Below are 15,564 nucleotides of genomic sequence, written 5' to 3' on the forward strand. Positions count from 1 at the left end.
TAAGGAAGGAAGGAAAATATTAGATTTATAAGCCCTAAAATTCACTCCGTAATTGCCCAAGGGCATATGGCATAGTGGTTAAGAGTGCGGGCTACTAACCCCAAGATTCCGAGTTTGCTTCCAGGCAGTGACCTGAATAATAATAACAACAATAACAGCAGCAGCCGTCCAAGAATTTAGACCTGGAGATCTCGATTTCCAGCGACTTCAAGGGCCACCTCCCAGTGGTGTCGGGCGTCAACGAAGAGCCCTCAACTACAACAAGATGACCAAAGTTTTTTTTTTCCAAGGTCTGGGTCTCCTGCCCCTAAGCCCTAGACCATCACCTAATCACCCTTACCCGTCTTGTTGCTTAACAACAACAACAACAACATGAGAACCCAGGTTTGAAATTTCTCCAAGACATCTGATGAAGGCTGAAGGGTATATCAGCCAAAACGTTGTGTTAACAATAAACAAGATGAGGACAAATATCCACCATATGTAAATAATGCTCATTTGTACAAATAATACATTGTAAATGAATAACATAGATCTTAAGGGTTCTTAATATGAATTTCTTGATATTCTTTTACAGTATTTTCTGGCTTAAAAGTCAAATTCTTCAGACCAAAATTTATAGCCAGAAAAGGTAGGTTCCCCATACAAGCATTGTCATTCATTTACAATATGCTGTGAAAACATGTCTGGTCATGAGGAAATATTTACCTTGTTCAGAGACAAATGAGGATTGGTGGCCAGAAAGGGCATTTGTTGTTGTTTGTCCTTCTCGAGTCACGCCTGGCTCATAAGGGCCGGTTTCCCGGTTTCCTTGGCGTATAGGTTCCCCACCTGGACGGAACGCCAGTCCGTCGCAGGTGAGCTGCAAGATGCAGGAGGAAAGAGTGAGAGAAAGATGTGGCGAAAGAGTCAGCAGAAGTTCACCATTACATTCTGCTGGATCCGTGTGGAGCTTAGGTGTTTCGCTCATAAACACACACATCGCCTGGTCTGAGATTCGAACCCGCGATCCCTCGACTGTGAGTCTGCTGCTCTAACCACTAGGCCATGTGCCTCCACAAGAAAGGGCATTTGGCCAAAGAAAATCTGTTTCGATGAGCTCTGTCTGACCCATGCAAGTATGGAAAAGTTGATGTTAAAATGAGGAAAGTAGAGAACAGAATTGAGATTTTATGCAGACCCCACACCCCCTTGGCTGTGTAAACAATTGCTGTGAGGTCAAAGTACCACACCAAAGAGTCCATGGTTAACAACCGTCCATACAGTTGTAGCTCTGCAGGATCCTCTATGAAGTTGTCCAACCTACTGAAAATAGCAGCCCACCATCACCACCATCTCCTCCTTGTCTTGAGACAGCATTCACCCGGGGTGGGCTGAGCTGGCTTCATTCATCCTCAATGCTGCATCTCTCACAAACACCACCATCATTTAATGTTCACTCTCCATGCTGGCATGGGTTAGACGGTTCGACTGGAACTGATAAGCTGCACCAGGTTCCAATCTGACTTGGAAGGGTTTCTATAGCTGGATGCCCTTCCTAATGCCAACCACTCCAGGAGTGTAATGGGTGCTTTTACATACCACTGGCACTTCAACCATGCCAAAAGTAAGATGGCTACGTTAAATAAGCATTTTGTAATGGTAGTAGTAATAATAATAATAATAAGTTTTTTACTTGTTTCAGTCATTGGATTGCAGCCATGCTGGGGCACCCCACTTAAAGGGTTAGTTGAACAAATTGACCCTGAGTATTTTTAAGTTTGGTACTTGTTCTATCAGTCTCTTTCATGAGGACATAACCGAACCAACACTGGTTGTCAAGCAGTAGTTGAAGACAAAGACAATTACACACACACACAAAAATATATATATATATATATATATATATATATATATGTATATATATATATATATCATCATCATCATCATCATCATTTAACGTCCGCTTTCCATGCTGGCATGGGTTGGACGGTTCAACTTGGGTCTGGGAAGCCAGAAGGCTGCACCAGGCCCAGTCTGATCTGGCAGTGTTTCTACAGCTGGATGCCCTTCTAACACCAACCACTCCGTGAGTGTAGTGGGTGCTTTTTACGTGCCATATACATATATATATATATATATATATATATATATATATACATACATGGTAGCGTATATGTATAGAGGGTAGCTGGATGTCCTTCCTAACGCCAACCACTCTGAGAGTGTAGTGGGTGCCTTTTATGTGCCACCAGCAAGGGAGCCAGTCAGGCGGCACTGGCATTGACCACACTTGAATGGTGCTTTTTATGTGCTACAGGCACAGGAGCCAGTCAGGTGGCACTGGCAAATGTCTTTGATTATTTGGACCCACAATAACAATGGAATGAAACTTAATTCTAGTAGAATGAAAAACCATTTACCTGTGAACGGTTAATACCACTCAAGTCATCAGTGCTTGGTTCTACAGGAGGTTGGTCTAGGCCTACAAATGACATGAATTTCTCAGGTGACTGAAAGGCTCTGAAAGAAGAAGCAATATTGTCAATGAGATTTCTTTGTATTTTCCATAATATTCCATATATAAGGAAGCCCCTAATTTTTTTTGGGGGGGGGGCTTAAAATCTGGAAAAAAGGTTTTGTAAAGGATTATAAGAAACTCCTATATTTTTTTAACCAAAATTTTGACAAAATAAAAAAAGGGTTTCTTATACATGTTAAAATATGTATTTCTTTATTACCCACAAGGGGCTAAACATAGAGGGGACAAACAAGGACAGACAAATGAAATAAGTCGATTACATTGCCCCAGTGCGTAACTGGTACTTAATTTATCGACCTCGAAAGGATGAAAGGCAAAGTCGACCTTGGCGGAATTTGAACTCAGAACGTAGCGGCAGATGAAATACGGCAATGCATTACACCCTGCATGCTAATGGTTCTGCCAGCTACACAAATACACAGACAAACTCATAAATCACTGAAATAATTCTCATACACCTGTTCAAAATAGCAAAGGAAACAACAAGGCACCGAAACTACTCCACCTCCAATACTTTATGGGTAAAGTTATTTATTCTCTTAATAATCCTTCCTACTATAGGCACAAGGCCAGAAATTTTGTGGGAGGGGACTAGTTGATTACACCGATCCCATTAGTTGATTATATTGACCCCAGCTCTCGACTGTATGTATTTTATCGACCCCAAAAGAATGAAAGACAAAGTCGACCTTGGTGGAATTTGAACGTAAAGGCACATGAAATGTTGCTAAGCACTTTGCCCAGCGTGCTAACGGTTCTGCCAGCTCGCTGGTTTATCGACGTTTAACATTGGTCGACAACCATGATTGTCACACGCTGATGAAAGGTAAACACCTCGAGCCCCTGTGTATCATGAGTTGAAGACGGGGAGGATGACTCCCCTTCACAAATACTGAGAGGACACAGATAGTGTGTCTATAGCCAGCTGGAGGAGATATCTTCCTGGGGCTACAAACTACAGTAGCATCCACCCTTAGAGTTTAGCCATATTCAAATGGCAAATATGCGTCACGATATATATATATATATATATATATATATTATATATATAAATACATATATACGACGGGCTTCTTTCAGTTTCCGTCTACCAAATCCACTCACAAGGCATTGGTCGGCCTGGGGCTATAGCAGAAGACACCTGCCCAAGATGCCACGCAGTGGGACTGAACCTGAAACCATGTGGTTGGTTAGCAAGCTACTTACCACACAGCCACTCCTGCGCCTTTTAGGTGTTTTCGTTCAATAAACACACACACCGCCCGGTCTGGGAATCAAAACCGTGATCCTCTGACCACAAGTCCACTGCCCTAACCACTGGGCCATTGTGCCTCCACACTGGCCAAGAATACAAAACTTGAATATTTTATCAAACATATCCCATAGCAACATTTAACATAGGATTTTACAAAGAGAAAAAAAGAAAAACAGAGAAACCAAACATAAAAATACTCACAATTCAAAACTATTCGATAACCAAATTTCCTTCACTGGTTGAAGAACTTCTTCTATGAAAGTGGATTGTTTATCAAAGTTTTGAGATTGATTGCTGAAATATATAAAGTTAGTAAAACCGAATGAGTCATACTAAAGGAGAGAATTTTATTGGGTAAAACCGAAGGTGGTAAAACAGCTTACTTGGATTTCAGGTGAAACAGTAATTAGTGTTTATGTTGTAGATTAAGACTAGATCAGAGAGAGAGAGAGAGAGGGAGAGGGAGAGAAACTGCAAACCTATACAAGTGAAAACATTCACTATACAAACCATTCATCCAGTCCACATTATAAAATAGTTAATGAAAAATGATGCATTCAATTAAAAAAACATAAAGAAAGAAGATACAAGACTGACCTAATAAGAATTAAAGCTTCTGTTAAAATACATTTCTCCATTTGAGACAGTTGAATTGGGTCCTTTGCGATGTTCTGTATGTGTTGATAAAGACTTGGGAATACAGGCTGGAATAGATTCGCAGAAATATGGGAGTCAGTGATATATAAACCAGAAACAAGAGGTAAAATGTTAAAGATTCACTTTTAATGTTTTACAGCAGCATAACTTAAGAGAAAAACATAAATACGGTATATATATAAAAGTGAAGTTGTGTGTCTGTCTCCTACGATTTAGATTCCTAACTACTCCCACATTTTGCGGTGCAGTTTAACCAAAACCGGGTATCTTATAGTTGTGATTCATATCGAGCCCTTCTGGGTATTAGCGCGCGTCTACGATGAGTCTACGATTTTAAAAATAATTTACCATCATTTCTTTCCATTTTAATGCATTTTTTCGCTATTATATAAGGGAAGTAACTCTCTAAAAATGCTTATATAGTTATTTCCCTTACAAACCCGAGCAACACCGGGCGATACTGCTAGTGGTATATATATATATATATATATTAAGTGTTTAAAAAAATGAAGGAGAAAGACATAGTCATTTGACTGCGGCCATGCTGGAGCACGACCATCAGTCGAGCAAATCGACCCCAGGACTTATTCTATCGGTCTCTTTTTTGCCGAACTGCTAAGTTACGGGGGACGTAAACAGACCAGCATCGGTTGTCGAGCGATGTTGGGGGGACAAACAGAGACACAAGGCATTAAACATATGTCAAACACATAAACTGTAGCTTAACCCTTTAGCATTTGAACCAGCCATCTCCAGCCCAAATATTCTGCTTAGGTGTAGGAGTGGCTGTGTGGTAAGTAGCTTGCTAATGAACCACATAATTCCAGGTTCAGTCCCACTGCGTGGCACCTTGGGCAAGTGTCTTCTACTATAGCCCTGGGCTGACCAAAGCCTTGCGAGTGGATTTGGTAGACAGAAACTGAAAGAAGTCCATCGAATATATATATATATATATATAATTTACAAAATGAGGGCAGAAGAAAAATTCTAATGCCAAATATGCCGAAAAAAAGACAAAAATTGTCAATTAACCATTAAATTATAATGGTTAATTGACAATTTTTGTCTTTTTTTCGGCATATTTGGCATTAGAATTTTTCTTTTGCCCTTATATTGTAAATTATTCATAAATTTAACCTTTAAAGGTATTTTTTGATATGCTGGTCATTGATGGAATTTTTTTCCCGAAAAAAATTTTATCCTACATTAGTTATATATATATGTGTATATATATATATAATTATAACAATGAGGGCCTTTGCAACAATACTTTTGGTATGTGGTCTAGCACCCTCATTGTTATAATTATATTAACTTTTACCGAATATGGTCTTTATCCATACCAAAATACTACTTGGTGAAATTTGTTGAAAATATTAAATTAATTATATTTCACCCTTTATCTGTATATATATATATATATATGTGCAGGTGGCACGTAAAAAACACCCACTACACTCGCGGAGTGGTTGGCGTTAGGAAGGGCATCCAGCCGTAGAAACACTGCCAGATCTGACTGGGCCTGACAAAGCCTTCCAGCTTCACAGACCCCAGTTGACTCGTCCAACCCATGCTAGCATGGAAAACGGACGCTAAACGAGGATGATGATGATGATGATATATATATATGTATGTTTGTGTGCCTGTGTTTGTTCACCCAACATCGCTTGATAACCGATGCTGGTGTGTTTACATCCCCGTAACTTAGCGGTTCAGCAAAAGAGACTGATAGAATAAGTACTAGGCTTACAAAGAATAAATCCTGGGGTCGATTTGCTCGACTAAAAGTGGTGCTCCAGCATGGCCACAGTCAAATGACTGAAACAAGTAGAAGAGTAAAAGAGTACTTGTTTTGTGTTCAAACCGGCCATATCTGACCTCTCACACCTACACTATAATGTCCTAAAAATAAACAGCTACACCATTGAAATCTCAAAGCTATGAGATAATGCCTGATTAATTCAAAACAAGGTGAATACATAAGCATTGCATTTAGCAGAGTAATTTAAATGTTGAAGGATTAAATAGGGTGTTAAAAAAAAAAATGGAAAAGAATACAGAATGAAGGGATCTTACAAATAGCAAATCTGGATATTGCTTGCAGACTTTCACAAGAACTGAGCAAGCATGCTGCCGGACATTTTTAACAGCTTTGCTTCGTGTTGATTTAGTTTGGCCAGGAAGATTGAAGACAACAGCTGAGAAAATCTGGTTTAAGAAAATTGGGGAAAGAAAAAAGAATTTGTTGATGCTTTTGATAAAGGATCCAAAATAAAATACACACAGAGAATCAAATTTATACAAAATATAAAAATGAAAAACAGAGAATAGGAGTGGTTGGCGTTAGGAAGGGCATCCAGCTGTAGAAACTCTGCCAGATCAGACTGGAGCCTGGTGCAGCCCCTGGTTTGATGCTTTTGATAAAGGATACAAAATAAAATACACACAGAGAATCAAAGTTATAAAACAGAGAATAGGAGATTATTATATAATAATAATCTCGCGGAGTGGTTGGCGTTAGGAAGGGCACCCAGCTGTAGAAACTCTGCCAGATCAGACTGAAGCCTGGTGCAGCCCCTGGTTTGATGCTTTTGATAAAGGATACAAAATAAAATACACACAGAGAATCAAAGTTATAAAACAGAGAATAGGAGATTATTATATAATAATAATAATCTTGCGGAGTGGTTGGCGTTAGGAAGGGCACCCAGCTGTAGAAACTCTGCCAGATCAGACTGGAGCCTGGTGCAGCCCCTGGTTTCCCAGACCCCGGTCGAACCGTCCAACCCGTGCTAGCGCGGAGAACGTACGTTAAACGATGATGATGATGATGATGAAAGAGCTGAGTTAAAGATGTAAAATGTATTAAGATAAAAATAAATTGATTTGTTCATTTAACATTTGTCTGGGGAGAGAATGACTCTCCCCCAGACACAACAGAATATGTGGAAGGTTTTGTAACTCACCTTGTCTAATACAATTGGTAGCGTTTCAAGACTGTCATTGAGGAATGTGAATAATGCGGAGACACAGGACAGCAAACACGATAAGATCAAAGGATCCTGTAACAGGAGGAGAAAGAGAGAAAAGTGAATTATCATTAACATGTTGTAAGCAAGAACACACACAAGACAGAAACTATGAAATAAATATGGAAGATTACAGCCCCAAAAGGGCAAGAATTTGGACCTTGAAAGTTACATATTAAAAAGCAGACTAATCATATACCTATTTCTTCACTACCCACAAGGGGCGAAACACAGAGAGGACAAACAAGGACAGACAAACGGATTATGTCGATTATATCGACCCCAGTGCGTAACTGGTACTTATTTAATCGACCTCGAAAGGATGAAAGGCAAAGTCGACCTCGGCGGAATTTGAACTCAGAACGTAACGGCAGACGAAATGCCTATTTCTTCACTACCCACAAGGGGCTAAACACAGAGAGGACAAACAAACAGATTAAGTCGATTATATCGACCCCAATGCGTAACTGGTACTTATTTAATCAACCCCGAAAGGATGAAAGGCAAAGTCGACCTCGGCGGAATTTGAACTCAGAACGTAACGGCAGACGAAATATGGCTACGCATTTCGCCCGGCATGCTAACGCTTCTGCCAGCTCGCCGCCTAATCATATACCGTATTTGATGGTATATGATGCACATTTTTCCGAAAAAATATCTCGTGAAAATCACCCTGGGCCCTACATGTAAAGTTGGGACTCCCATAAGCTTAATATTTGTCCTGAATCTCACTACTATCGACTAATTTTAATCCAGACGGTCTCTTCTGCCTTAGTATTTTTTTATATTTAATAATGTTTCTGGTAGGTAAGGAACTTTTGTAATGTTTTGTAAAAAATTATCTGCTTTAACCCTTTTTTTAGCAACCTGGCTGAAACCGGCCCTAGCTCTGAGTATAAATGTCTTGTCTTTATAAGTTTTAAATTAAAATCTTCCATTAAACCTTAGTCACAATTTATGTTCCTAACATTAGCTTAATGATAACTAAGTTATTCTACTAAATTCTTTGTTTATATTTTAATTAAATGAAAGAAACACAGAGTATCTCAACAGAAGTTCTGAATAAAAATCTTCCACCAAACCTTAGTCACAATTTATGTTCCTGACACTTGCTGAATGATAATTAAGTTATTTTACTCAATTCTTTGTTATATTTAAAATTAATTGAAAGAAACACAGAGCAGCTCAACAGAAATATGGTAACAAAAGGGTTAAGTAATCTGTTGATTAAAGGTCTGCTCAATCAGGACTATTTTGGTGCTTAAACAAGAATAACTAAGAAGAAACTCATATAAAACAAATGATGGCAGCTCTAACAAGCAACAACAACACCAACAACAATAATAAAGTCAAAAGGGTTTTTTTTTAAAACCGTTGTATACAATACCTGTGTGTTGTAATCCAAGACTTGTTTCAGCAGCTGGACACCGGCGGCACGATCAGGTTGTGGATTAGGGGACGTTGTGAGTCTGGACATGACACTCTCCAAGAAAGTGGTCAAGCCATCCCATTCAAGGAAAGCAGGTGAACTTAAGTTACAGTTACCACGTTCAGTACCTACATGGAAATATCAGAAAAAGTTGTTTCAATTTATTTCTTATTTCTTTATTGCCTGTCTAAGGGGGAAGTAACTCTGAATAAGAATAGACTCTGGGGATAATGACTCACCTAACCCATGCTGGCAGAAAAAAAATCGATATAAAACAATATGTATTTATATATATACTGGTTACCCTCTATTGTCTTTATACTGCATAATTTAGTGGCTTTAAACCAGCCACATCCAGCCAAAATATGCTACTGTTTTTATGTTCAAACTGGCTATATCCAGCTCTCTTTTACTCTTTACTCTTTTACTTGTTTCAGTCATTTAACTGTGGCCATGCTGAAGCACCGCCTTTAGTCGAGCAAATCGACCTCAGAACTCATTCTTTGTAAGCCTAGTACTTGTTTTATCGGTGCCTTTTTGCCGAACCGCTAGGCATCGGTTGTCAACCGATGTTGGGGAAACAAACATACACATACTTCTTTCAGTTTCCGTCTACCAAATCCACTCACAAGGCTTTGGCCCTTCCGAGGCTATAGTAGAAGACACTTGCCCAAGGTGCCACGCAGTGCAACTGAACCCGGAACCATGTGGTTGGTAAGCAAGCTACTTACCACACAGCCACTCCTACACCTGTTCACACTTTCCCTACAACGTAATTCTAAAAGTAAATAATCTCATTACTGAAACCTCAAAGCTATAAAATACTGCATGATTAACTAAAAATAATAAACAGAACACTTGACAGAGCAATCTGAATGCTAAAAGATTAACGAATAAAGTAACAGGCTGAAATTAAGTATAGGGATTGATATGATTGACTGAAATCATTAAAGGCAGTACTCCAGCTTGGCCGCAGTCCAATGATGGAAAGACTAAACTGGAATCAAAGTACTGACCTCCGCCAATGTCCACAGGTTTCTGCAGTAAGTCTTGTAACCAAGTGGCAACAGCTTCAAAGGTACATTTAGGGTTGATGCGTGTAGCAAGTCGCAGAGTTTCAGCAACTTCGGCTCTGTAACCTGGGGAAAAGAAAAGAAAAAAGAAAGATACAATAAGAAAACAGAAGAAAATGTAAAGATTCTTCAGTGATAAATTTGAATACAGTTCTATATTTAAGAGATGAGGAATTATGTACATTATTTACATTTGACGGATATTTGTCCTCATCTTCTTTGTTGTTAAGATGATGTTTCAGCTGATATACCCTCCAGCCTTCATTAGCAATATACCATAATTCCTCGAGCAAAATCCGCATTTCCCCCCAAAAAATTTAATGGTCAAAATCCCTAGTGCGTACTATATACGAGGTTAAAAATGAAAAATATTTTCTAAGCAATGTCCGCGTCTCTATTTGCTGTCCGGCAATGTTTATTCAGACGCATTTTGTGATGTTGGGCGTGGAAATACCTTAAGCTAAGCCTGAAAGCAATGAAGTCATAAAAAATCATCCATAACTTGCAGTAAGCAACATTTATTAAACGTTATTACTGTTATTTCTTTATTTTCTGCAAACAAAATGCACAAAAAAGCTACATGTTTGCATTATGTTATATATACAATAATAATAAAGGACATTACCGTATACATTTTTACAAATCAAGGACGTTATATAGATCTCCTTGACTCAAGTTAGAGTAGGGGTGTGTGTTATACACAAGGTTTAGGTTTTTCAGAGGTACAGCCCTCTAAAAATCCTCTGCATGTTATACTCAAGGGTGGACTATACTCGAGGATTTATGGTATAACATTTTTGGCAAGTGAATTCTATTATAAGCCCTAGGCTGATCAAATCCTTGCGAGTGGATTTGGTCTTTAGAAACTAAAATAATCTTGTCGCATGCGTGTGTGTGTTTGTTTTGACATCATGTAATAGCTGGAATTGAATGTCAACTTTGTACAAGCGATAGCAGGTTTCCAATCTACCATGAAAGCTTGTCTGCTCATGAGGGGATATTAAGTTGCTTGGGGACAAGTAAGGGTTGTTGACAAGAAGGGCAACCAGTCATAGAAAATCTACCTTAACGAATTCTCTCCGACCCATGCAAGCATAGAAACGTGGACATTAAAATGAGGATGAATGATGATAGAATTATATTCTATGGCAAACCAGATGGCTGCACCAGGCTCCAATTTGATCTGGCAGAGTTTCTACAGCTGGATGCCCTTCCTAATGCCAACCACTCTGAGAGTGTAGTGTAAAAGCACTCACTACACTCTCGGAGTGGTTGGCATTAGGAAGGGCATCCAGCTGTAGAAACTCTGCCAAATCAAGATTGGAGTCTGGTGCAGCCATCTGGTTCGCCAGACCTCAGTCAAATCGTCCAACCCATGCTAGCATGGAAAGCGGGCATTAAACAATGATGATGATGATGATGATGATGATGATAGGGATCAATGTTTCCAAAATCAATAATTTACATACAGGAATACTTACGTGAGAAAAATAGATTGAATTCTTCATCACTGTCAAAGTCCAGCAAGGCATAGCTACAACTTGGTGAATTGTTCTGACTAGGAAATCCAACCTAGAAAATAACATCACGTGTCTTTTAGACATTGCTGATCTTTATAAAACACTCTCATAAATTACCCATTGTGATATTCTTAAAACATTGCAAGAAGCGCAATTTAAAAAAATACTATCCAAAACTGTCTGCAAGCAATAATAAATCTCTGAACGAGATGTAAACAGTAACTGCTCGACAACGTAAAGCATACTAGCCATCTCAATATGGCTAACCACTAAGGGTGGGTGTTACTGTAGCTTTTAGCCCCAGGAGATCATCGTCTCCAGCTGGCTTTAGGCACACTTTCTGTGCCCTTATGGTATGACCTCCCTTTGCAAATACCATAAGGGCACAGAAAGTGTGCCTAAAGCCAGCTGGAGATGATGATCTCCTGGGGCTACAAGCTACAGTAACACCCACCCTTAGTGGTTAGCCATATTGAGATGGCTAGTATACTTTACGTTATCTAAAACTGTTTTCTAAAAAAATCGTCCATTACTATTGCACCAACCTGACAGATTTAAAAATAAAATCATCTCCAAAATGTGTGTGGAATCTGTTATCATAAAATGCAAAAGGATAATATTCTTAGATTTGGGACCAGTTTAATACATGCAAATACTTAACGCTTTCAGGTCCAAGATTTTGGATAAAGGCTTGGGGAAGCACTCCGTTGGTTACGACGACGAGGGTTCCGGTTGATCCGATCAACGGAACCACCTGCTCGTGAAATTAACATGTAAGTGGCTGAGCACTCCACAGACACGTGTACCCTTAACGCAGTTCTCGGGGATATTCAGCGTGACACAGAGAGTGACAAGGCTGGCCCTTTGAAATACAGGTACAACAGAAACAGGAAGTAAGAGTGAGAGAAAGTTGTGGTGAAAGAGTACAGCAGGGATCACCACCATCCCCTGCCGGAGCCTCGTGGAGCTTTTAGGTGTTTTCGCTCAATAAACACTCACAACGCCCAGTCTGGGAATCGAAACCGCGATCCTACGACCGCGAGTCCGCTGCCCTAACCACTGGGCCATTGCGCCTCCACTCGATAAAGGCTTATCAATCTACAATCAAAATTAGAAATACCAATTTTTTTTTTTTGGTCAAGAAACTTACCTTAATAATGGTTGTAGTGGCACTGCGCACCAGACGAGGTATGAAAGACATTAATGTTTCATCTTCGGATATAATCTCATGCCTGAGGAAAGAGGCCCACAGGGAATGCGTTAAACTGCCAAGAAACTAGCAAGGACAATAATAGTGAAAAAAAAAGAAAAGAAAAGAAAAAAAAAACAGAACGTTGTCAATAAAATTATCTCAAACAGAAAGAGAAGAAAATGATAAAGGCAACAATAAAAAGAAAAAAATCGGAATCTTTTCGGTTTGACCGGCAGTTTTTAAAAATAATTTCCACATAACTAAACACTTTTAAACTTCGTATACTGGTAGAATGTGTTTATAAAACATCTTTTTCTCTTGGCTTTATTGAGAAAATTCTATGGTTTGTAAGATATTTGTTGTTTTTTTCCTTCAATTTCTGCAATTTCAACCAATCAATGATGTCTATTGAGGTGAAAAACATTCTGTACCGTATGAATATGTCCCTCGTTTAAGAAACAGATTGGGTTTATTTACATTTGTGAAGAAAAAAAGATACCCTTCCCCCACTCCTAACCCTAAAACAGATTGAAATGCAATAGATCGATACTAGGGTCATAATTATGGGAGACAATTTCATATGACACCGCTAGAAAAAACTGCTATTCAAACCGAAAAGATCCAAAAGTCATGGGTAATGGCCACACATTATATATCTCACCTTTGGTACAGTGATGAGAAATATTTGAGTGTGTGAGGTGCAGTATAGTACAGGTGTAAATATTTTGACTTTGGTTGGATGGAAAGAAAAACAAACATGAAATCAATTGGTGGAGGGTGTAACTCAGAAACTGTAGCCAATTAATTAAATATTGGTTTGAAATTTAGCACAAGGCCAGGAAGTTTGGGGGGGGGGACAAACACACACACATACACATACATATATATGACAGTCTTCTGTCAGTTTCCGCCTACCAAATCCACTCACAAGGCTTTGGTCGGCCCGAGGATATAGTAGAAGACACTTGCCCAAGGTGCCACGCAGTGGAACTGAACCCGGAACCATGTGGTTGGTAAGCAAGCTACTTACCACACGGCCACTCGTTATATTTTTCATCTTTTATATTATTTTATATACAGTAAAAATAAGAAGAGTCATAAATATTTAGCTACAAGGTCTTACTGTACTGGTACCTGGTGCAGCTCTCTGGCTTTGCCAGCTCCTGTCAAACTGTCCAACCCATACCAGCATGGAAGACAGGCATTAAATGATGAAGATGATGATAAAGTCATTAACATCATCATTGTTTAATGTCCATCTTCCATGTATGAGTAGGATGGTTGACAGGAGCCAGCCAGGTAGCAAAAAACTACCCTAGGCCACTGTGTCTGGTGTGGTGGGGATTTTACATCTGGATGCCGTTCCTAACACCAGACCTGGTAGAATTGTTAGAACGCCAGGCAAAATGATTAGTGGTATTTTTTCTGCCACTACATTCTGAGTTCAAATTCTGCTGAGGTCGACTTTGCCTTTCATCCTTTCAGGGTCGATTAAATAAGTGCCAGTTACGCACTGGGGTCGATATAATCGACTTAATCCATTTGTCTGTCCTCTCTGGGTTTAGCCCCTTGTGGGTAGTAAAGAAATAGGTATTTCGTCTGCAACTACATTCTGAGTACAAATTCTGCCAAGGTCGACTTTGCCTTTCATCCTTGATGAAATAAGTACCTGTTACACACTGGGACCAATGTAATCAACTTGCCCCACCACCCACCATTTCAGGCCCTGTGCCCGTAGTAGAAAGGATTATTTTATATACTGTAAAATACAGCATCAGAATTATAAACACAGATGAAGAAAATGAAAAACAATAATGAATTAGAAATGATTTAAGGTGAGAATAAAAATTTACCCTGCTTGGGTGCTCTGTAAAGGCTAATACTGCTTCGAGGTATTTCGTAAATGTAGGAGGTTTCTGGACATCTTCACTGTAGCCCTGTTGAAAATAAGAATAAACAGATAAGATTTACAAAAATATGTGAAGTTGAGAAGGATGTTCCCCAATCACTTGGGAAAATAGATGACTGGAGCCTGGTGCAGCTCTCTGGCTTACCAGTTGAACCGTCTAACCCATGCCAGCATGAAAAACAAATGTTAAATGATAATGATTACACACACACACGATAGGTGTCTTTCAGTTTCTGTCAACCACATCCACTAACGAGTCCCGTTTGACCAGGAACTATGATAGAAGACATTCTCCCAAAGTGCTGCGGCACAGTGGGACTGAACCCCAAACTGAATGGTTGGGAAGCAAGCACCTTAAACACCAGCCCAGCCTGTCTTTAGTGTGACTACTCCAAAATAGTAACGATGACAATGGTGTCATTACCAACGTAAACGATGATTGCAATGATTACATTGTGAAAATGAAACTTAAAAATCTCACTTACCCATAAAGCACAGAGTTGTTTCCCAATTTCCGTGAAGACTTGACATAACCGTTTTAGGAAGAGATAATAACGCTCATCGGTTGAGGAATTGTTAGCTTCTCTAGAAGAGTGATGAAGAAAGGAAATGGTAATTAGGAAGAGCTGAAATGATGTGACTAGCAACAGATAGCAGTAAATAAGTTACATAATTAGAAGAGGAAACAAATTCCAGTACAACATCAATAACAAGGAGGAAACCTGATACGGGTACTACGCCTGCTAGTAATGACAAGTAAATCTTTCTAAAATTATATCATGTTGCTTTTAACAGATTAACTGCCACATGTACTACATGTGGGTCATTGCAAACTCTACACAATCACCAAATGCATCACTGGTGGTGCATTTTCATAATTTGAGAAAATATTTTATTTTGTACCCTTGACATGGTTTTGCGGACATTTAAATAATATGAGTGCTAAATATTGATGCTTAATTATGAAATATTGTAAACA

The 15,564-nt window shown here is 39.1% G+C and overlaps 1 protein-coding gene across 2 annotated transcripts in view; it reads right to left on the bottom strand.

The window, feature by feature from the left end:
• LOC115217152 (exportin-5-like) overlaps nucleotides 1–15,564 on the bottom strand; it is a 71,488-nt gene that overhangs the window by 36,887 nt on the left and 19,037 nt on the right. For both annotated transcript variants that reach the window (XM_036507081.1, XM_029786767.2), the window contains exons 8-18: nucleotides 15,071–15,170; nucleotides 14,530–14,613; nucleotides 12,635–12,760; nucleotides 11,446–11,536; nucleotides 9,908–10,030; nucleotides 8,850–9,019; nucleotides 7,400–7,495; nucleotides 6,510–6,641; nucleotides 4,374–4,480; nucleotides 3,978–4,070; nucleotides 2,403–2,502 (exon numbers count right to left, since the gene is read on the bottom strand). In XM_036507081.1, the coding sequence (XP_036362974.1) occupies nucleotides 2,403–2,502; nucleotides 3,978–4,070; nucleotides 4,374–4,480; nucleotides 6,510–6,641; nucleotides 7,400–7,495; nucleotides 8,850–9,019; nucleotides 9,908–10,030; nucleotides 11,446–11,536; nucleotides 12,635–12,760; nucleotides 14,530–14,613; nucleotides 15,071–15,170 (1,222 nt within the window). The remainder of the gene's footprint in view (nucleotides 1–2,402; nucleotides 2,503–3,977; nucleotides 4,071–4,373; nucleotides 4,481–6,509; nucleotides 6,642–7,399; nucleotides 7,496–8,849; nucleotides 9,020–9,907; nucleotides 10,031–11,445; nucleotides 11,537–12,634; nucleotides 12,761–14,529; nucleotides 14,614–15,070; nucleotides 15,171–15,564) is intronic.

The sequence above is a fragment of the Octopus sinensis genome, linkage group LG11, assembly GCF_006345805.1.
Source record: "Octopus sinensis linkage group LG11, ASM634580v1, whole genome shotgun sequence".
In the NCBI taxonomy this organism is placed as follows: domain Eukaryota; kingdom Metazoa; phylum Mollusca; class Cephalopoda; order Octopoda; family Octopodidae; genus Octopus; species Octopus sinensis.